This window comes from Balaenoptera physalus (assembly GCF_965194825.1).
Source record: "Balaenoptera physalus genome assembly, chromosome: 11".
In the NCBI taxonomy this organism is placed as follows: Eukaryota; Metazoa; Chordata; class Mammalia; order Artiodactyla; family Balaenopteridae; genus Balaenoptera; species Balaenoptera physalus.
In genome coordinates, this window is record NC_138896.1 from 20,520,619 (window position 1) to 20,543,552 (window position 22,934).

General features: G+C 39.9%; 1 protein-coding gene across 6 annotated transcripts in view; it reads left to right on the top strand.

The window, feature by feature from the left end:
- Positions 1-22,934, top strand: part of CARMIL1 (capping protein regulator and myosin 1 linker 1) — a 323,524-nt gene that overhangs the window by 149,076 nt on the left and 151,514 nt on the right. For all 6 annotated transcript variants that reach the window (XM_082413018.1, XM_082413015.1, XM_082413016.1 and 3 more), the window contains 4 exons: positions 367-464; positions 801-871; positions 1,123-1,196; positions 21,267-21,342. In XM_082413018.1, the coding sequence (XP_082269144.1) occupies positions 367-464; positions 801-871; positions 1,123-1,196; positions 21,267-21,342 (319 nt within the window). The remainder of the gene's footprint in view (positions 1-366; positions 465-800; positions 872-1,122; positions 1,197-21,266; positions 21,343-22,934) is intronic.

A 22,934-nucleotide genomic window follows, 5' to 3' on the forward strand; every position in this document is an offset into this window, starting at 1 on the left:
GCGGGATCTTTTGTTGCAGCACCTGGGCTTCTCTCTAGTTGTGGTGTGCGGGTTCCAGAGCACATGGGCTCTGTAGTTTGCGGCACGCGGGCTCTCTAGTTGAGGTGTGTGAGCTCAGTAGTTGCGGCGCACAGGCTTAGTTGCCCCGCGGCATGTGGGATCTTAGTTCCCCGACCAGGGATGGAAGCCGCATCCCCTGCATTGGAAGGTGGATTCTTTACCACTGGACCACCAGGGAAGTCTCGAAACCCATCTTTGTTTAAAAAAAAAAAAAAAAAAAAAATGGTGTATCACAAAATAGATTTCTGAGTGCACTTCAGAAAACTTGATTTTTGAAATGTATCGTTGTTTTTGTTGATCTTACAGGAGAATCATGAAAAAAGTCTGCATGGAGCCATCTGAGCGACTGGCCAGTCTCCAGGCTCTGTGGGACAGCCAGACTGTGGCCGAGCAGGGCCCCTGTGGTGAGCATGCATTTTAAAACCAAAAAATAAATGGCTGGATGGCTGCCGTTTTGCCAGGAAGCTAAGTCTATTCCTAGTGTGCTACCGTAAAGGTACAATTACTTTTAAGGTGTAATTAGCACTGCACAGACTTTAGATTGGTGGACAAACATCCTATATTTAAGCTATATTGCATCCGGCTATGTACTTACTGTAGAACAGGGGGGAGAATCTTTGCTGTTTTCCCAAAAGGAGAGAATAATCAGCATTGTGAACATCGGCCATATTTAAGCTTTTAAATTTTAACTTAAAAAACATTTAGTCGAAAACCTGTCACATTTCTATTGTATAATTCAGGTGGATTTTCTCAGATGTACGCCTGTGTTTGTGACTGGCTTGGATTTTCATACAGGGAAGAAGTACAATGGGTAAGTGTATCTGTATGCATGCACACACACACTTTCTCACACACACACACCTGGAGAATATTCCAGTATTTGACTGGCTTATTTCGCTGTCTCTCTCTTTTTCCCCCCACCATTCATTGCTTGCTTAAAATCTTCCTTCCTCAGATTACATAAAAATCTGCCTGTGTCATTGTCTGATTCTCTTTGCATCTCTCTTGCTTCCCTGATCCTCTATGGGGACTATTTATATGACTGAATTATGTTTCAAATAGGATGTGGATACAATTTATCTGACACAAGACACCAGGGAATTGAATTTACAAGACTTCAGTCATCTTGACCACAGGTAAGCTTCTTTCTTTCCTTTCTTTCACTTCTGATTTTGCTTTCAGAGCTGCCCTTGTCTGTCGGTACTTAAAGGTGTACATTATCTCCAGAGAATCCTTTTTTATAGGGGGAATCAGGAGAACCTAAGAATCTCTGGATTTTGCCTTTTAAGTAAGAGTTTCCAGTGTGTTTATCACTACGACTGGTTTGGGATGGTGGTGCGTGAGTATACCTCAAGTCCAGGATTTACACTTATAAACTGTGGAAACAATTTAATTCTTAGGTTCTTATGCCAGCCCACAAATCTATTTAATCTACCCTGTATATAAAATACAGTATTATTTTGTCTAATTGCCATTTAGAACATTTTTCTATAAGGGAACTTTATGCTAAAGTCCTAACAAATGACTTTGAGTTTACAATTCCTTTATTGGGGATGGCTAGGGTTTATATGCATATATTGGTGGAAATCAGTTTGCCAATATCTACCTTATGATAGTGATAATAAAACGATGAAACCTGTTACAAGTTATTTGAGAGACTTCTAGGTTTTAAGATGTCGACTTTACTATATTTAGGGCTATGGCTTGTGTGATCAGGCCCCGGAGAAGAAACTTCATTCTGTTCCCCTTCTCTCTGTAAGAGCAGACCTAGCAAAGTGATTCTGGTCCCTGACAAAGCTGAGCGTTGGAACTCCCCTGTCACCCCACCGCCCCCTGCCCCTGGCAAGTCTTTCTAGTCATCTATCCTGGCCTATCTCCTCAACCCTGGAGATGCTGCTACTTATTTTAGGTGGGCAGATATGATAGCTCCATCGCAGTGAATCCCAGCTTGAGAAATCTTTTCTCTCTGTTTGGAATGCAGAGAGAGAAATCAGAGATTCCAGCTGTACCTTTCATGCCATTTGGACGATTGGAATTGTAGAGAGGATGGTTGCCTCTTTTTAGCACCAGCATCTTGCCCCCAAAATACCTTGTCAAATTATTTTTCCACTTACCTGGAAGGGAGTCCAGAATTGTAGCAGAGTCCCCAAAGAGTTCTGGCCAACTGAATTGAGCAAAGAAAAAGTGTGCTGGAAGGATATGGCCTCTGTGCACAGCCTGGGTCTACGGTGGACGGTGAAGCAGGCTCAGCTGTGTCTGTAGATGTGGCTAAAGCCTAAAGCCCCCAGTTCTCAAGCTCAGATTTGATTCCTTTCTGTGGAACAGGCAGTTTTCTCTTGCTTAGAGCCGTTCTCCCTCTTCCTATATTTGAGGGAAAGTCATACTCCCTCCTTAGGCAAGATGTTTTCCTGTGTAGCTCATGAAAAAGTGAACTGAGAAACATAAAGGGGAGATATTTTATTTTGTAAGTATTTTTCAATAAAAACAGAAAATTGTATGTAGAATAAGATAGGAGTAGGTAGGCCTACAGTATCCAGTCTTGATGTTTTTGGTCCCAGGATCTCTTTATATTCTTAAAAATTGTTGCATCGTTTATGTGGGTTTTATCTTTTGGTATTTATCATATTGGAAATTAAAACTAAAATAAAAAGTTTATTAAGTCCTTTAAAAATAATGTTAGTAAACCTATTGCATGCTAACATAGATACCATTTTTATAAAAAATAACTATTTTCCAAAACAAAAATCAGTCAGCAAGAAAAGTGGCATCAGTTTACCTATTTGGCAGATCACCTTTTTTTTTTTTTTTAACATCTTTATTAGAGTACAATTGCTTTACAATAGTGTGTCAGTTTCTGCTTTATAACAAAGTGAATCAGTTATACATATACATATGTCCCCATATCTCTTCCCTCTTGCATCTCCCTTCCTCCCACCCTCCCTATCCCACCCCTCTAGGTGGTCACAAAGCACCGAGCTGATCTCCCTGTGCTATGCGGCTGCTTCCCACTAGCTATCTATTTTGGTAGTATATATATGTCCAGGCCACTCTCTCACTTTGTCCCAGCTTACCCTTCCCCCTCCCCGTATCCTCAAGTCTGTTCTCCAGTAGGTCTGCATCTTTATTCCCATCTTGCCCCTAGGTTCTTCTGACCATTTTCTTTTTTTTAGATTCCATATATATGTGTTAGCATATGGTATTTGTTTTTCTCTTTCTGACTTGCTTCACTCTGTATGACAGTCTCTAGGTCCATCCACCTCACTACAAATAACTCAGTTTCGTTCCTTTTTATGGTTGAGTAATATTCCATTGTATATATGTGCCACATCTTCTTTATCCATTCATCTGTTGATGGACACTTAGGTTGCTTCCATGTCCTGGCTATTGTAAATAGAGCTGCAGTGAACATTTTGGTACATGACCCTTTTTGAATTACGGTTTTCTCAGGGTATATGCCCAGTAGTGGGATTGCTGGGTCGTATGGTAGTTCTATTTTTAGTTTTTTAAGGAACCTCCATACTGTTCTCCATATTGGCTGTATCAATTTACATTCCCACCAACAGTGCAAGAGGGTTCCCTTTTCTCCACACCCTCTCCAGCATTTATTGTTCGTAGATTTTTTGATGATGGCCATTCTGACCGGTGTGAGATGATATCTAATTGTAGTTTTGATTTCCATTTCTCTAATGATTAGTGATGTTGAGCATTCTTTCATGTGTCTGTTGGCCATCTGTATATCTTCTTTGGAGAAATGTCTATTTAGGTCTTCTGCCCATTTTTGGATTGGGTTGTTTGTTTTTTTGATATTGAGCTGCATGAGTTGCTTGTATGTTTTGGAGATTAATCCTTTGTCAGTTGCTTCATTAGCGAATATTTTCTCCCATTCTGAGGGTTGTCTTTTGGTCTTGTTTATGGTTTCCTTTGCTGTGCAAAAGATTTTAAGTTTCATTAGGTCCCATTTGTTTATTTTTGTTTTTATTTCCATTTCTCTAGGAGGTGGATCAAAAAGGATCTTGTTGTGATTTATGTCATAGAGTGTTCTGCCTATGTTTTCCTCTAAGAGTTTGATGGTGTCTGGCCTTACATTTAGGTCGTTAATCCATTTTGAGTTTATTTTTGTGTATGGTGTTAGGGAGTGTTCTAATTTCATTCTTTTACATGTAGCTGTCCAGTTTTCCCAGCACCACTTATTGAAGAGGCTGTCTTTTCTCCACTGTATATTCTTGCCTCCTTTATCAAAGATAAGGGGACCATATGTGCGTGGTTTATCTCTGGGCTTTCTATCCTGTTCCATTGATCTATATTTCTGTTTTTGTGCCAGTACCAAACTTTCTTGATTACTGTAGCTTTGTAGTATAGTCTGAAGCTCAGGAGCCTGATTCCTCGAGCTCTGTTTTTCTTTCTCAAGATTGCTTTGGCTATTCGGTGTCTTTTGTGTTTCCATACAAACTGTGAAATATTTTGTTCTAGTTCTGTGAAAAATGCCACTGGTAGTTTGATAGGGATTGCATTGAATCTGTAGATTGCTTTGGGTAGTATAGTCATTTTCACAGTGCTGATTCTTCCAATTCAAGAACATGGTATATCTCTCCATCCGTTTGTATCATCTTTAATTTCTTTCATCAGTGTCTTATAATTTTCTGCATACAGGTCTTTTGTCTCCTTAGGTAGGTTTATTCCTAGATATTTTATTCTTTTTGTTGCAGTGGTAAATGGGAGTGTTTTCTTAATTTCACTTTCAGATTTTTCATCATTAGTGTATAGGAATGCAAGAAATTTCTGTGCATTAATTTTGTATCCTGCTACTTTACCAAATTCATTGATTAGCTCTAGGAGTTTTCTGGTAGCATCTTTAGGATTCTCTATGTATAGTATCATGTCATCTGCAAATAGTGACAGCTTTACTTCTTCTTTTCCAATTTGGATTCCTTTTATTTCTTTTTCTTCTCTGATTGCTGTGGCTAAAACTTCCAAAACTATGTTGAATAATAGTGGTGAGAGTGGGCAACCTTGTCTTGTTCCTGATCTTAGTGGAAATGGTTTCAGTTTTTCACCATTGAGGATGATGTTGGCTGTGGGTTTGTCATATATGGCCTTTATTATGCTGAGGAAAGTTCCCTCTGTGCCTACTTTCTGGAGGGTTTTTGTCATAAATAGGTGTTGAACATTGTCGAAAGCTTTCTCTGCATCTATTGAGATGATCATATGGTTTTTCTCCTTCAATTTGTTAATATGGTTTATCATGTTGATTGATTTGCGTATATTGAAAAATCCTTGCATTCATGGGATAAACGCCACTTGATCATAATGTATGATCCTTTTAATGTGCTGTTGGATTCTGTTTGCTAGTATTTTGTTGAGGATTTTTGCATCTATGTTCATCAGTGATATTGGCCCGTAGTTTTCTTTCCTTGTGAAATCTTTGTCTGGTTTTGGTATCAGAGTGATGGTGGCCTCGTAGAATGAGTTTGGGAGTGTTCCTGTCTCTGCTATATTTTGGAAGAGTTTGAGAAGGATAGGTGTTAGCTCTTCTCTAAATGTTTGATAGAATTCTCCTGTGAAGCCATCTGGTCCTGGGCTTTTGTTTGTTGGAAGATTTTTAATCACAGTTTCAATTTCAGTGCTTGTGATTGGTCTGTTCATATTTTCTATTTCTTCCTGGTTCAGTCTCAGAAGGTTGTGTATTTCTAAGGATTTGTCCATTTCTTCTAGGTTGTCCATTTTATTGGCATATAGTTGCTTGTAATAATCTCTCATGATCCTTTGTATTTCTGCAGTGTCAGTTGTTACTTTTCCTTTTTTATTTCTAATTCTGTTGATTTGAGTCTTCTCCCTTTTTTTCTTGATAAGTCTGGCTAATGGTTTATCAATTTTGTTTATCTTCTCAAAGAACCAGCTTTTAGTTTTATTGATCTTTGCTATCCTTTCCTTGATTTCTTTTTCATTTATTTCTGATCTGATCTTTGTGATTTCTTTCCTTCTGCTACCTTTGGGGTTTTTTTGTTCTTCTTTCTCTAATTGCTTTAGGTGTAAGGTTAGGTTGTTTATTTGAGATGTTTCTTGTTTCTTAAGGTAGGCTTGTATAGCTATAAACTTCCCTCTTAGAACTGCTTTTGCTGCATCCCATAGGTTTTGGGTAGTTGTGTTTTCATTGTCATTTGTTTCTAGGTATTTTTTGATTTCCTCTTTGATTTCTTCAGTGATCTCTTGGTTATTAAGTAGTGTGTTGTTTAGCCTCCAAGTGTTTGTATTTCTTTCAGATCTTTTTCCTGTAATTGATATCTAGTCTCATAGTGTTGTGGTCGGAAAACATACTTGGTACGATTTCAATTTTCTTAAATTTACCAAGGCTTGATTTGTGACCCAAGATATGATCTATCCTGGAGAATGTTCCATGAGCACTTGAGAAGAATGTGTATTCTGTTGTGTTTGGATGGAATGTCCTATAAATATCAGTTAAGTCCATCTTGTTTAATGTATCATTTAAAGCTTGTGTTTCCTTATTTATTTTCATTTTGGATGATCTGTCCATTGGTGAAAGTGGGGTGTTAAAGTCCCCTACTATGATTGTGTTACTGTCGATTTCCCCTTTTATGGCTGTTAGTATTTGCCTTATGTATTGAGGTGCTCCTATGTTGAGTGCATAAATATTTACAGTTGTTAATATCTTCTTCTTGGATTGATCCCTTGATCATTATGTAGTGTCCTTCTTTGTCTCTTGTAATAGTCTTTGTTTTAAAGTCTATTTTGTCTGATATGAGAATTGCTACTCCAGCTTTCTTTTGATTTCCATTTGCATATAATATCTTTTTCCATCCCCTCACTTTCAGTCTGTATGTGTCCCTAGGTCTGAAGTGGGTCTCTTGTAGACAGCATACATACGGGTCTTGTTTTTGTATCCATTCAGCCAGCCTGCGTCTTTTGGTTGGAGCATTTAATCCATTTCCATTTAAGGTAATTATTGATATGTATGTTCCTATTACCATTTTATTAATTGTTTTGCGTTTATTATTGTAGGTCTTTTCCTTCCCTTTTGTTTCCTGCCTAGAGAAGTTCCTTTAGCATTTTTTGTAAAGCTGGTTTGGTGGTGCTGAATTCTCTTAGCTTTTGTTTGTCTGTTAAGGTTTGAATTTCTCCGTCAAATCTGAATGAGATCCTTGCTAGGTAGAGTAATCTTGCTTGTAGGTTTTTCCCTTTCCTCACTTTAACTATGTTCTGCCACTCCCTTCTGGCTTTCAGAGTTTCTGCTGAAAGATCAGCTGTTAACCTTACGGGGATTCCCTCGTATGTTATTTGTTGTTTTTCCTTTGCTGCTTTTAATATTTTTTCTTTGTGTTTAATTTTTGATAGTTGGATTAATATGTGTCTTGGCGTGTTTCTCCTTGGATTTATCCTGTATGGAGCGCACTGTGCTTCCTGGACTTGATTAACTGTTTCGTTTCCCATATTAGGGAAGTTTTCAACTATAATTTCTTTAAATATTTTCTCAGTCCCTTTCTTCTTCTCTTCTTCTTTTGCTACCCCTATAATTCGAATGTTGGTGCGTTTAATGTTGTCCCAGAGGTCTCTGAGACTGTCCTCAGTTCTTTTCATTCTTTTTTCTTTATTCTGCTCTGCAGTAGTTATTTCCACTATTTTATCTTCCAGGTCACGTATTCGTTCTTCTGCCTCAGTTATTCTGCTATTGATCCCTTCTAGAGAATTTTTAATTTCATTTATTGTGTTGTTCATCTCTGTTTGTTTGCTCTTTAGTTCTTCTAGGTCCTTGTTAAACGTTTCTTGTATTTTCTCCATTCTACTTCCAAGATTTTGGATCATCTTTAGTATCATTATTCTGAATTCTTTTTCAGGTACACTGCTTATTTCCTCTTCATTTGTTAGGTCTGCTGGGTTTTTGCCTTGCTCCTTCATCTGCTGTGTGTTTCTTTGTCTTCTCATTTTGCTTAACTTACTGTGTTTGGGGTCTCCTTTTCACAGGCTACAGGTTCGTAGTTCCCGTTGTTTTTGGTGTCTGTCCCCAGTGGCTAAGGTTGGTTCAGTGGGTTGTGTAGGCTTCCTGGTGGAGGGGACTAGTGCCTGTGTTCTGGTGGATGAGGCTGGATCTTGTCTTTCTGGTGGGCATGTCCATGTCTGGTGGTGTGTTTTGGGGTTTCTGTGGCCTTATTATGATTTTAGGCTGCCTCTGTGCTAATGGATGGGGTTGTGTTCCTGTCTTGCTAGTTGTTTGGGATAGGGTGTCCTGCACTGTAGCTTGCTGGTCATTGAGTGGAGCTGGGTCTTGGCGTTGAGATGGAGATCTCTGTGAGATTTTTGCCGTTTGATATTATGTGGAGCTGGGAGGTCTCTTGTGGACCAGTGTCCTGAACTTGGCTCTCCCACCTCAGTAGCACAGCCCTGACACCTGGCTGGAGCATCAAGCGCCTGTCCTCCACATGGCTCAGAATAAAAGGGAGAAAAAAAAGAAAGAAAGAGAGAAGAAGATAAAATAAAATAAAGTAAAATAAAATAAAATAAAGTTATTAAAATAAAAAATAATTATTAAGAAAAAAATTTTTTTTTAAATAAAAAAAAAAAAAGCAGACAGACAGAACCCTAGGACAAATGGTAAAAGCAAAGCTATACAGACAAAATCACACACAGAAGCATGCACAAACACACTCACAAAAAGAGAAAAACGGGAAAAAATATATATATCGTTGCTCCCAAAGTCCACCTCCTCAATTTGGGATGATTCGTTGTCTATTCAGGTATTCCACAGATGCAGGGTACATCAAGTTGATTGTGGAGCTTTAATCCGCTGCTCCTGAGGCTGCTGGGAGAGATTTCCCTTTCTCTTCTTTGTTCCCACAGCTCCTGGGGTTCAGCTTTGGATTTGGCCCTACCTCTGTGTGTAGGTCGCCTGAGGGCATCTGTTCTTCGCTCAGACAGGACGGGGTTAAAGGAGCAGCTGCTTTGGGGGCTCTGGCTCACTCAGGCTGGGGTACTGATGCGGGGCGAGCCTGCAGTGGCAGAGGCCAGCGTGACGTTGCACCAGCCCGAGGCGCGCCGTGCGTTCTCCCGGGGAAGTTGTCCCTCGGTCACGGGACCCTGGCAGTGGCGGGCTGCACCGGCTCCCGGGAGGGGCGGTGTGGAGAGTGACCTGTGCTCGCACACAGGCTTCTTGGTGGTGGCAGCAGCAGCCTTAGCATCTCATGCCCGTCTCTGGGGTCCGCGCTGATCACCACGGCTTGCGCCCGTCTCTGGAGCTCGTTTAGGTGGCGCTCTGAATCCCCTCTCCTCGCGCACCAGGAAACAGAGGCAAGAAAAAGTCTCTTGCCTCTTCGGTAGCTCCAGACTTTTTCCCGGACTCCCTCCCAGCTAGCTGTGGCGCACTAGCCCCTTCAGGCTGTGTTCACGCCGCCAACCCCAGTCCTCTCCCTGGGATCCGACCGAAGCCCGAGCCTCAGCTCCCAGCCCCCGTCTGCCCCGGCGGGTGAGCAGACAAGCCTCTTGGGCTGGTGGGTGCTGGTTGGCACCGATCCTCTGTGCGGGAATCTTTCCGCTTTGCCCTCTGCACCCCTGTGGCTGCGCTCTCCTCCGTGGCTCCGAAGCTTTCCCCCTCTGCCACCCATAGTCTCCGCCGGCGTAGGGGCTTCCTAGTGTGGGGAAACCTTTCCTCCTTCACAGTTCCCTCCCACTGCTGCAGGTCCCATCCCTATTCTTTTTTTTCAACACTAAATTATTTATTAAGTACACTGTTAACCCAACACAGGCATGTACCCAAGGAAAGATTTAAAAAAGTCCCTATTCTTTGTCTCTGTTTTTTCTTTTTTCTTTTACCCTACCCAGGTACGTGGGGGAGTTTCTTGCTTTTTGGGAGGTCTGAGGTCTTCTGCCAGCGTTTAGTAGGTGTTCTGTAGGAGTTGTTCCACATGTAAATGTATTTCTGATGTATTTGTGGGGAGGAAGGTGATCTCTGCGTCTTACTCTTCTGCCATCTTGAAACTCCACCAGTCTGGCAGATCACTTTGATTTCTTTTTTCTTTAAAAAAAAAAAAAATTTTATTTATTTATTTATTTATTTTGGCTGCACCGGATCTTAGTTGCCGTGTGTGGGATCTTCTGTTGCGGCATGTGGGATCTTTAGTTGTGGCATGCAAATTCCTAATTGCGGCATGCGGGGTCTAGTTCCCTGACCAGGGCTGAAACCCTGGTCCCTGCGTTGGGAATGCAGAGTCTTAGCCCCTGGACCACCAGGGAAGTCCCATCAAGGACATTCTTAAATGAAATTGTCGTTTGTTTGTGTGGTGGTAAAGAATACAGTGATGAGTAGCACGGTTTGATGCTACTGCCTTGGTTTGTGCTAAGGCACCAGCAGTTTTTGCCACCATTGCTTTTGCACCATCCATGCAATGTCAACATGATAGAAAGGACAAATTTGTTTTAGTATTAGTATGAAAATTGTTTTGAACTTGTGAACCTCTAAGTGAGTCTCAGGGTCTCCCAGGGGTCCATGGACCATACTTGGAGAACAGCTGGTCTGTAGGAGTGAAGACATGTAGGGCAGCCTGAGGTGTTTCTCCAGCTTTCCTTCGTATACTCTTCATGATTTTTACACTGTTAATAGATTATGTGTGGCATCAGTGCTAAACTTTCCAGTTTATCCCCTGTGCTTAATTTGGTGATTAAACTACATCTAGAGAAGCTACTAAATACAGTTACTTGAAATATGTAGAGTACTATCCAAAATCGACAAACTCTGTCAAAACTTAGAATTTTCCCATGAGTAGATTTTTCCTGATTTCTTAGCTGGAGAATTTTTATTTCATCAGTGAACAGCACATTAATGGGGTGGATCATCATCATCTGCTTTTCTTACTTCATTAAGGGCTAGAAGGACTTTTTCATTCCTGAGACTCTAGATCAGAAGTTGGAAATATTTTCTTTAAAGGGCCAGATAGTAAATATCTCAGGCTTTATGAGACAGTCACTGTTACAGTTATGCATCACTGCTGCTGTAGCTTGTAAGCACTTCTAGACAGTATGTAACTGAATGAGTGTGACTGTGTTTCAGTGAAACTTTATTTGCAAAAATATATGTTGTGGGGACTTCCGTGGTGGTCCAGTGGTAAAGAATTCGCCTTCAAATGCAGGGGACACAGGTTCGATCCCTAGTCAGAGAACTAAGATCCCACATGCCACAGGGCAACTAAGCCTGCGTGCCACAGCTATTGAGTCCACAGGCGCCTCAACTAGAGAGGAAGCCCGCGTGCTGCGACAAAGAGCCTGTGTGCTTCAATGAAGATCCCACGTTCCGCTACTAAGAGACCCAACGCAGCCAGAAATAAATAAATAATAAGTAAATCCTTAAAAAGAATTGTTAAAAAAATATATATATGTATGTTGTGGGCTGTAGCTTGCTGACTCTTGCTGTAGATCAGTGGCTTCTTATGTGGGATGTATGTAACCAAAGGAAAATGCAAGATGAGCTACAAAAAACATTAGCACTTCTATTTATTTTTATTGTTGATTCCTTTTAAGATTTCTATCTTAGTTTTATAATATATAATGACAATGATACATTTAGTATATAATAACTGAATGTTAAAAAATTAGAGTACTGAAAACTTTTTTACTGTAGTGGGCTTGATTAATAAGAATGGAGACCACTGCTCTAGATGTCATCTCTTCTGCTGATGCCTAAGTAGTTGGCTTTTTTCAGATCTCTATCTTAATAACCCAGATCTTTAAAGTTTATCTCCTCTTCTTGAGGATTTAATTTTTTCCCATGGTTCTTACTGTTAAAATTGAAGCCAGCTTCTGTGTAAAGAGGCTACCCCCAGTCCTGTTAGATGGCCTGTATTAATAGTATTTTTCTAATCAAGTTGCAACAAATTATATTGGCTGAACATTTCTCTATATTAGAATGAGCATGCTTACCCATGAAGGAACAGTCTGTACTTAAATGGCACAGTAGTTTGGAAGGATTCATAATGGCAGAATTTGAGTGTTATGGGGGTCATTTGAGAGGTTTTACAACACGCTATGTTTGTATTTTTCTCATTTGGGTATGAGTTAGGGAGAAGAGAACGGAGGAATTAGAGGTGCACGATGGGAGATTAAATGGGCCGTGTGTTGAGCTGGAGTTTGTTAGAAAATAGGGGCAATAGTTCTCATATGTACTGATGAATTTTCCCACTGTGGCAGTTGGCTCCCATGTATCTCTATTTGATCATAATTCAGATACAAATAAGCAATTTTGTTTACAATTAAAATGAGATTCTGCATGCATTTATATGTTGACGTCCCTGAACCTGATCATTTCAGCAACTTCCTTCTAGAAAGCTGTACACATTTCATATAGTCAGTCTGAAAGCTCTCCTGATTGTCCATCATTCAAAGCTTTATTTTTCATTCCATTCTTTCTCCCCATTGCATTTAGTCATCAGAGGTAGATGACTTAGGGTCCTTGAAATCATTAGTGCTCCCAGGATGGAAGTTCCATGGGGGCTGGGCTCTCTCTGTCTTGTTCACACTGTATGACCTGATACTCCTCAGTCAAACCAGTGGCTCAGAGTTTTTCAAGGGAAACTGAACTGCTCTAGGATAGCAGATCGGAATCCTGGGAGGCTGAGCGGATTAATTTTTAACACATTTTTGACCAGAGATGTATTAATAGCCACAGGTGTTAGTTTCTGCAAAAATCCCCTAGTCAATAATGTGTTAAGAGTCTATCAGATTACTCAAATACTTTCTTCCCCATACTCAAGTTGGCAATTATTGCTGTAACGGCACCCAATTTTGCTCTGTGTTACCTACTCCAATCCAGGGCTAAATCCTGTCTGGATTCCTATGCAGTTCCATCTGTTTTTTTTCAGTTCACTCGCCCAGTTCATTGTCTTTTTGCACCCAGGGGTTTGTAACTACCGTTTTCTAGGACCAGCTCAGATACAAAGTGGGAGATCTGGGTCGTGTGTGCGGTACTGATGTTAATGTTGCAGGTCTAGTAACAGGGAGGACCAAACATGGTTTTGGCAGCTTTATCATCTGGAGCGCAGAGATGGAAGAAACAGTAATCTCTGTGTGACCCCATCATCACACATAGGAGACGGATTTAGAAGAAGGTGCAGATCTAGGGACAGGGCCGTGCCCTTGTCATTGTTCTCATCACAGAGACCTTACTAATGTCCTCACCCTCTGATTTCCCTGGGATCTGCTCTTCTTCAGAGACGTGCCCAGTGGTATGATACATGTTATATCACATGACCTATAGAGCCTCATGTACTGAGAAATAGAGAAGCATATACATCGTATTGAGGCTTCTTAGGAGTCATCCAGCATGCTATTCTCTCTTCACTGTAGACCAGCCTCTCTGTTCCTATATATTCTGCTATGTCACTAGGTCTGCCCAGGAGCTTCAAGGTAGATTTATAAGCAACTTGAATGCTGTAACTGATTAATGAATTAATTGATTCTAACTAACGAACTATGGCTCTATCAGAATTAAACGTAGGGCCAGGCACCCTGTTGTTGCTGAATAAGCATTCACGTATGAGGATGACAGCGATCATCCTGGATCCATCCAGCTCGTCTCTGGAGGAGAATAGGAATTAGGAAGAACTTGGAAAAATGCCCATTCAGTTATTACTTATAGCTTCCAAAATTTTATTTAAGTGTATTCTTAAAATTTATTCTAGTTTAGGTATCAGTGGGCCAAAAAGATGGCACAGATTGAAGAAGGCTTTGTTATGCATTTCTCATGGGATCTCTCAATGGCCTGTGAGCTGACATGTTAAAAATGTAATTACACTGTAATTTGGAGTGGCAGGGAACGATGAGGTTAGAGGTAGTGGTGCCGAGGAGAAGAGAATATATAGCTTTAACTACATCGATTTTTCTTGTTCCCTGAAGATTTTTAAGAGGAGCTAATCTTCTCCATCCTCTAAAGCCTCGGCGACATGCATCATCGAGCTTAAACTTGACTCCTGAGAGCCCAGCCAGCAGTCCGTCCCCTTCAGACTCATGTTTTTGTGTTGTCATATTTCATAATCATCAAGGTGACATTCATGTGCCTGATGCTTTCAGGGAAGAATCTGGAGTGTGGATTAGTGTTTGTCAAGGTTGTCCTGAAGACACTGGTATAATTCTTTCCTAATCTAAGCTCCTTCTCTTTATTCCTGCTCTCATTTAAAAAAGAAGAAATGCTGTTTGGAGTGTGGAATCAGAAGCATTAGCTTCTATTTCCATTCCTAAATTTCTATAAATAATTCTGTAAAACAGTGGTCTGCAGCCCTGGTCAGATGGACTGTGTGGTGAACAGAGTAAGTGATGATATATCGAGGAATGTGGAGAAAAGAGTAGAACTTGTTTTATGCTTTTTTTTTTCTTATCCATTTTATGTGTGTGAGTGTGCATTTTTTTTTTTTTTTTTTTTTACTGAGCCTAATATATTAATGTAGTAGCACATGTATATAATTTACAGATTAACACACAGATTTGGGGGAGATGTGTACTCAAAATACTTTTAAGTTAGGAGTGAACGATCAAAAAATTTAGAGAATACCCATTTAGGCCTCTGGCATGTCCTCATCTGGGAAGTGTTTCAGGTTGTCATATCCTTCACAGAGTTGGTGAGTGGTCCAACTCATCAACTCATTTATATAGACGTATGCATTTATATGTTGGTGTCCCTGAACATCAACATACATCTATATAAATTAGAATATCAGGCAGGATTGGTATCCATGACATTTAAAAAATTTTAAAGCTCTCCCACTCCCATTTTCAAACTAGATGTAAAGGAGAAAAGTCTAAATTATCCCCAGAAAGGCTGTCAAATGAATATGTCAGGAACAGACTGCTGTGGTTCTGAGTTTTACCAGCCTTTCTACTACAGAGCATATTTCATTGTGTGCACACAGAAAGCAGGAGAGTGGCAAAACTCTGTATTCTTGCATGAAACACTTCCTTTGAGCCTTTAAATGTTTGTAAGATTTATTGGGGGGAACTCTTCAATCCTGTGGTATGTGGGCACACTCAGATAATCACAATGTTGTTCATTGGATTATTACTCTGTACCTTTGTGCTTTTCTCGCATTGTAGATTATGGGGCCTGCTAGACATCCTTCCAATCTGTCAGTCATTTTTGTTCGTTAACACTGTCCTGGAGTATTTCACACTATTTGAAAGTCACAGTGTTTTTACAGTTTCAGGGAGGAGGTGGGCGGGGGCGAAGGAGTAAGGAGGGAAATTTGGCCCCAAAATAATAACTGGAAAAATTGAATTCTTATGAAGTCATCTAGATCAGAAAGATCAGGTGAGAAATTCTAATTCAATAGATTATCTAGAATCTAGAGTGGCAAAGAATTTGGCAAGTGATTTAGACTCCAGATTGCTTGCCAACTTCTTTGTTTTTGCATTTTAACTTCTTTTTATAGCCCCCAAATATTAGTTTATTTTTGATGTCCAAAGGAATAAGAGGACAGTCGTTTGAGAAATCACCTCAGAATACATCTTAGTGTTGGCTTTCAAATTAGAAACTAAGTGGTTGGTTGGATGTAATGAAAGGGGTTTGAAATTTTTGATTTGAAAACCCATGGATATGCCACCCTGGATTCCCCTGTAGAGTAGGTTGAAGACTGTTGACAATATGGAAAGCATCTGACCCATTAGCGAGATGATAGCACAGTGGTTAAGACAACCAGCTCATAGGTCACAGTGCCTGGGTCTGAATCCTGTCTCTGTCCAGACTAACTTTGTGACCGTGGGCAGCTCGCTAACCTCTCTGTGCCTTGGGAGAGGAGGGTGGGTCTCCATCTATAAAGTGGTGTTAATGACGGTGCCTCCCTCCTGGAGTTACTGTGAAGACTACATGGATTAATGTATTTAAAACACTTCGTGCTAGTACATAAAAATGTTTAAGTAAATACTTGCTATTTTTATATCCTACAAGATTTGCCCTCTTTTTAAATGAACAACTATATTAAGTGACCAGTTTTCTTCATTGAAAGAAAAAGGATTAGAGTTACAAAATCCCTACATTACAGAAAATTTTAGATATTTCAGAGACTAGTTTATGGTCTTTTCTATGTTGCTTCTGTCTTGTCAGTTTTATGCTGGTATTTTCTTCTAGAAAGATAAAAACGAAAAACTTGGTTCTTTTGAGTTTTAAGGGAAAGTTTGGATTATTCAAAGGTGTCAACTGAAATGAGAAATAAGGATCCCAACTTTTATTACCAGCCCCAACTAGAGGCTGGACTAACAACAAAAACAAACGAACTCTATATGTAGTACGTTTACGTCAGTAAAAAGTTAGGGGGTAGGAACTGTCTTGTCTCTGTTCAGCAGAGTATAAGAAACAATTCTGCCATGTGGCCCTCCAGGATATTCACACTGGCTCTTCCTTTTCAGGGTTTGGAGTCTTGAAAGGTTTTTGCTTCCATTTTAAGGAACTGGTAGAAGTGTCACATGAGAACATACATGAGAATACTGTGTTGTGAGGTTGCCAAGAGTCGGGAGAGGCTTCCCTCAACGGCTGTAACTCTTCAAGGCTAACTTCAGATCAGAAGTCACATGGTAATGAAGAGTCAGTTAGGAAGTCAAAGCAAAACATAGTGGGATATACAATAAATGCCATGAACTGATGGCAAAAAGCTGTTAACCACTTCCCACCATGAGAAAATCAGTCAAGATGACTAGCACGGGTGTTTGGAAAGCTTTCTACATTGTGTAATATAATCATTTTGTAATATAAGCAGTACTTAGTGAAAACATGGGCAAGGATTGTTGCTGAGTGACACAGACCCCCGTCAGGGAAGTGCAGGGAGTTCTCTGCAGTTAGGTGGCATCAGCACAGCAGTTGGGAGACGCATGTGAATGCAAATTGAGTATTTATCCAAGACTTGCTTATGTGCTCACTGATGACTGTGTTCTGAGAAAGCCGTCCCGGAAAATGAACTCTCAGAAATGAAATTAGTTATGGAGTGTCTTGTGGATTTTCTATTTAAGGGGGGCCAAATCAGAGGAAGAGGGAGACAGACACAGGGAGAATGGGCTAAGCAGCAGCCATATTATTACCTTTTCTAACCTGGTGTCACTCAGCATCACTGGACGACATCTACCTCTGTGTTGTTTCCAGTTTTTGACAATTATGAATACAGCTGTTATCAACAATACTATTGGGTTGGCCAAAAAGTTCGTTTGGGTTTTTCCATAACATCTTATGGAAAAACTCAAAGGAACTTTTTGGCCAACCCCATATGTAAGTTTTTGTGTAAATAAAAGTTTTTATTTCTCTTGGGTGAATACCCAGAATTGAGGTTGCTGGATCGTGGTATATGTACGTAAAACTTAATAAGCCACTGTCATACTGTTGTCTACCTTGAGTGTGCCATTTGCATTCCCATCAGCAGTGTATGAGGTTTCAGTCGCTTTGCATCCTGGTCAGCACTTGATATTGTCACTTTTTTTTTGTTTAAGCAATTCAGTAGGTTTGTAGTGGCATCTTATTTTGGCTTTAAATTGCATTTCTCTAATGGCTAATAATTTTGAAAACCTTTCATGTACTTATTTGCCTTCAGTATATTTTCTTTGACGAAGTGTCTGTTTAGATCTTTCTGCTCATTTGAAAAAAATTGAGTTAATTGTTTCTTATTACTGACTTCTGAGAGTTCTTTATACATTTTGAATACCAAGTCCTTTGTCAGAACTGGGATTTGCAAATATTTTCTCCCAGAATATGGTTGTCTTACCCTTCTCTCAACAGCATCTGTTGCTGAGCAAGAGTTTTTGACTTTGATCAAGTCCAGTTTATCAATGTTTTTTTCTTTGCATTTGGCGTCAGATATAAAAACTCTTTGACTAAGCCATACATTACTCTGTTGACCATTTCTTCTGGGATGGCGATGTGTCTCATCTAGAAGGCTCACTAACTTCCCATAAGAATCTTTTGTGACTGCTTTTTCGTGATTAACATCTCTCTTATTTGCACAGTAGTACTTCATATTCCCCCTGTGCCAGAGGGATTATTTCGCTCTATTAGAGTTGCTTTTATTTTCTGAGCCTTCTGCTAGGCTGTGCTGGGCGGTTAGTATCACAAGGGGAGGGGCTATCTTGCTGTGTTCATTGTTGCCTCAACCGAGCGATTCATGCACAGTGGGTGGCACTCGCTGGATCTGTGAATGGATGGAGTTGCTCGTCATTTTCGAGTTCCCATGCCTTTGCACATGCTCTTCCTAATTACTTTAAATACTCTCTTCCTTTTTCCCTGCCTGGTTGGCCCCTTCCTGTCTCTCAAGCCTTGTGGACCCTTCCCCATTTGCTCCAGGATGAAGTGCTTATGTCCTCCTGTGTTCTTAGGGCACTTTAAACATGCTCCCTTTGCAGCGTGTCTCCCATGGTGCTGCAGGTAGCTGAGGAGGGGTCTTTCTCCACCGCTGGAGAGCTGCCCTTACTCATCACTTAACCCTCAGACCCTAATATCCCTACCTAGGACTTAGTAGGCACTAAATAAATGTTTATTGGATGAATTACGGTGTATGTTTGTCCTTTTCTAATTTATTTTTAACATTAAAAAGCCTAGGCATTAACATAATTTAGAGAAACACGGTGGGCAGACCATGCTAGTATGCACGAGTCTCCATCATCTTCATGGACATTTTTTCTATAATAAAATTTTATTTACACCATCCATAGAACATTTACTTTTATGATTCTTTTAGATTATGAATATGGATCATTATAGATAAATTTTAAAATATAGTATAAAAATTCTGTTAGAAAAATATTCATATCATCTTTAATGCTACCACCCAGGCAAGGTATTCTCGTAACATTTTGCTATATTTTTCTTCTTAAAAAAAAAAAAAAAACCAGTGTCTATATTTGTAAGCGTTTATATCTATCATTTTATATGTAGTTTTTACCAATTACACTCATTGGCTCTGATCACACAAGTATGCACCTGTAACGCTGTGTATTTTTAAAATTTAATATTGTACTCCAAACATTTCTGGTATCATTAAGTGCTAGGTTTGACTTTTAGTGTACCAGAATATTATTTTCAAGGTTTTTGCATGTCATATATAGAGATAATGCTGTCCTACCCACTGCGTTAACGTGAAACCTGGTTCTGTTGATGATGTGCCCTTCAACTCCTGGAAATGAATTCATTATGACAAAAGCCAGCTGTACGTCAAGTCCCATCAAGTGACAGAACAAAATACACAGTAAAGAGGTTCTGAAGTGTAGTCACTACTTGACATTAAATGCACAAAAGGAGATGAGATGCGATGAGACGAGAATGATTTGCCATAGTTCCTGAATGCGGAAGTACAGGCGAGAACTCTCAGATACCGTGGGCTTGGGGGGTTCCTGTATTTATAAGGTGGCATTCACTCCCAGAGAAGCTGCAACTGTCATGAGACGTCAGGGAGAAATGCCGGGACTTGTTCTGAGCCCTTGGTCGGTGGAGAGGGATGAGAGAGTGGAGACCCTAAAACAACTATGGGAAGAGTTGTTGTTTTTGGTTTTTAATCTGAAACTTCTTTTTTTAATCTAAAACTTGGCAAAGTTAATAAAGAGGCTTTTGGGTGGAAAAGATGCCCGTGGAACCGCATGACTAGTTCCTTGGCGTTTTCTCTAACTCCCGTGGGTGCGCATTTCACTTTTTAAAGCAAATCTGATGAAACTACACACACGTGCTTCAGAGGCTGGGTTTCGACTGTAGTTCTGTCCCTTTGGCCTAGTTTCACTATATTTCTCTGAGCATCTATTTCTTCATCTGTAAAATGTAAACAATAATACCTCCTAGGGTTGTTTTGAGATTTAAATGAGCTGTTGTTTGAGATTTAAATGTAAAGTGCCTAGCATGGGGCCTGGTACCTTGAAGCTTGAAATAATAGTGATTTTCAGTTCTCTTTCCACCTTCTGCCTTTCGTTTCTATTTCGGTAAAAATTTGTTCATTTGCTGTTTGTCATGCCCTGAGGGTAAAACTGATATGGCCTCCCTGAAGCCACAAAACTGAAATAGACAGGGATGTTGTTTTCAAAGAACTTACAACCTGGGGTGATAAGGAATAGATGTTTAAGCATCAAACTGTACTATAAGACAGAATAAAATAAATGCTAAGTAGAGGTGTAAATATTGTGCTGGTTGAGGTGACCTGGGGGAACTTATAGAGGAGAGGATTATGATATAGGCATTGAAAGATACATGGATTTTCGTAGCTGAACACAGCTTTTCTTTTACTTTAAAATTTTTTTTTTAACTTTTAATTTTATACTGGAGTATAGTTGATTAACAATGTTGTGATAGTTTCAGGTGTAGAGCAAAGTGGTTCAGTTATACATTTTCCCATTTAGGTTGTTGCATAATACTGAGCAGAGTTCCCTGGGTTATACAGTAGGCCCTTGTTGGTTATCCATTTTAAATATAGCAGTGTGTACATGTCGGTCCCAAACTCCCTAACTATTCCTTCCCCTCACCCTTCTTCCCCCCAGTAAAAGATAACTCTGATTGTGAAATTGCATATGTTTGGTGATTAGTGAATTGTCTGCTTTTTGGCTTGAGCATGAGTTAGGGGCTGGAAAAATAGTGTGGTGGCAGATCTCTGATACAAATAGCTTCACTCTATGGCTGAAGAACTTGTATGAAGCATAAGACAAAAAAAAAAAACACCTGGGCTATCTCATGTGTATAATCAGTACTAAGAACTGCAAGCAAGGTACCAAATGGTTGTGGGATGCTTGCCAATAAGCATTGGGGATCCCATCCGATGTCACTTATTATCAGGCTAGATACTGTCCTTTCTTGCCGTATAAACTCCTCTAGCTAGAGAGCATATGATATACTTGATGGTGAAAGAATTTATGAAGGAGCAGTCTAAAGAAATAGGACCTGTTAGTATGGAATTAGACGTATGATTTCTCTTAGAGTAAGGAGGTTCTTCAAACAAACACTGCTACCAACCTCTTTTTCTTTGGAAATAGGAATCAGAGTCCCTAGAGATAATTTACCTTCAACTTTTAGGAATTCTGCTTACATCATCCTGAAGATCTGTCCTAGAGAATTTAATTGTTGTCTAGGGGTCAAAATAGATATAGCTGAATGTTGTGCTTATAAATAATAGAAATTAACAGGTAAACTGGGATGTCATGGATTAAAAAGTCAAGCGCCAATATGGCTACTGTAAGAGCACTTTCATGTATTTTGTTATTTCTGCTTCTAGGGACCTAATACCTATCATTGCTGCTCTGGAATACAATCAATGGTTCACTAAGCTGTCCTCTAAGGATCTAAAACTGGTAAGTAATTGAAGATGTTGCTTAGCTTTGCTGAATTTCAAAACCTGATAATTATATAAAAACACAACACACATTTGTTTTTCTACCACACTGGTGAGCTGCATACATGTTATTTCTTAGGGGGATATTTTCTTATAAATGATCTGCAGAACATTTTATAAAGTTTGTAATGTGAGATGCTTCAGAGAAGTACTTCCTCATGTTTTCAGCTGCTTCAGGCAATTTTAGATGATGAACAGAAAGACACATTTAGTGGAGCCTTCAGTACACAGTCATTCTGTTGGCAAAGACTATTAAAGTTACATTTGCACAGCTGCAGATAGCAGGTTTTATGTTCCTATCTTGCATTCCATCTCCACAAAGCTTCCCTTCCTGAGAATTTAGGAAAACGTTACTAAGGTAGAGTTGGTCTGGTTGAATTATGATAGTTAACATTAATTTTCTAGATGAGTTTTTGGGCAGATTTATATGTAAGCAAAATGAAATCAAAGTGAAATCCGTTAGTTTTCATAAGGCATGGGGGAGCCAAAGTTTTGGTCTGTTTTACTATTGGAAATAAGATGCTCTATTGGGTTTTTTTATTTTTTATTTTTTTGCAATTTCAAAGCAGCCATATGGACAGATGCTTATCCATGAGTTAGGTTTCTGCTGCTTCATTTTAGCACAGAAGATAATTTAGACGTTGTTTTATTGGAGACTCTTACATTCAAGCCTCCAACTTTCAGAGGTCATAGAAACTGGGGGTTTAAGATTTTAAAAGCGAAGAGATAGGATTTGGATTGAGACATGGATCTATTGAAAGTGGAGTGTTGAGGTTTGCTGGCGGCCAGCCTTCTGGTTCTCTGAACTTGCCTGGCGTGTGAGTGGCTTAAGACGTTATAGGTATGAGCATGGGCAGAACTCATTGGGGGATTATTAAGAGCCAATGTGGTAGACAAAAAGAGTGTGGGCTTGGAAACCCAGAAATCTGGGTTTTAGATTCTGACTCTTATTACAAGGCTGTGTGACCTTAGATACATTACTTGACCTTCCAGGGCCTCTGTTTCCTGTGTCCCTATTATTGTGAGCTAGTTGGAGCTCATGTCTTATTAGAATCTGTGGCTCAATAGCTACACAGTAAAAATTGGTTTAATAGATAGATGTCAAATGAGTTTGTTGAATGAATGAATGGACATAGCAATATAACTATTTTGCAGGTTATTGAGATGAGTAATGTGTATAGAAATTCTAACAATGCCTAACGTATTACAGGCATGTCACAATCAGATTAGCAAAGAGGCTGAGAAATGAACAAATGGGGGAGCATGAATTATGGAAACTGTATCAGCTACACGGCCGGGGGTGGTGGTGGTGTCTGAGGTCAGTGATGATTGAGGTACGGATGGTGACCTCTCACGGAACAAACAGACAGCCGTGATGGGAGACCTGGGAACAGAAGCCTCTCATTGCTATTTGCAGGGATGGGGACCATTTGCAGGACTGAACCAGCAGAGATTCCAGGTGCACGAGGGGAGCCATTTTGAGGAATGAGAAGTAGATTAGCCCAGGGATTGTGGGATCAGAGAGAACAATGCTTTGCTACCAAGTCAGTT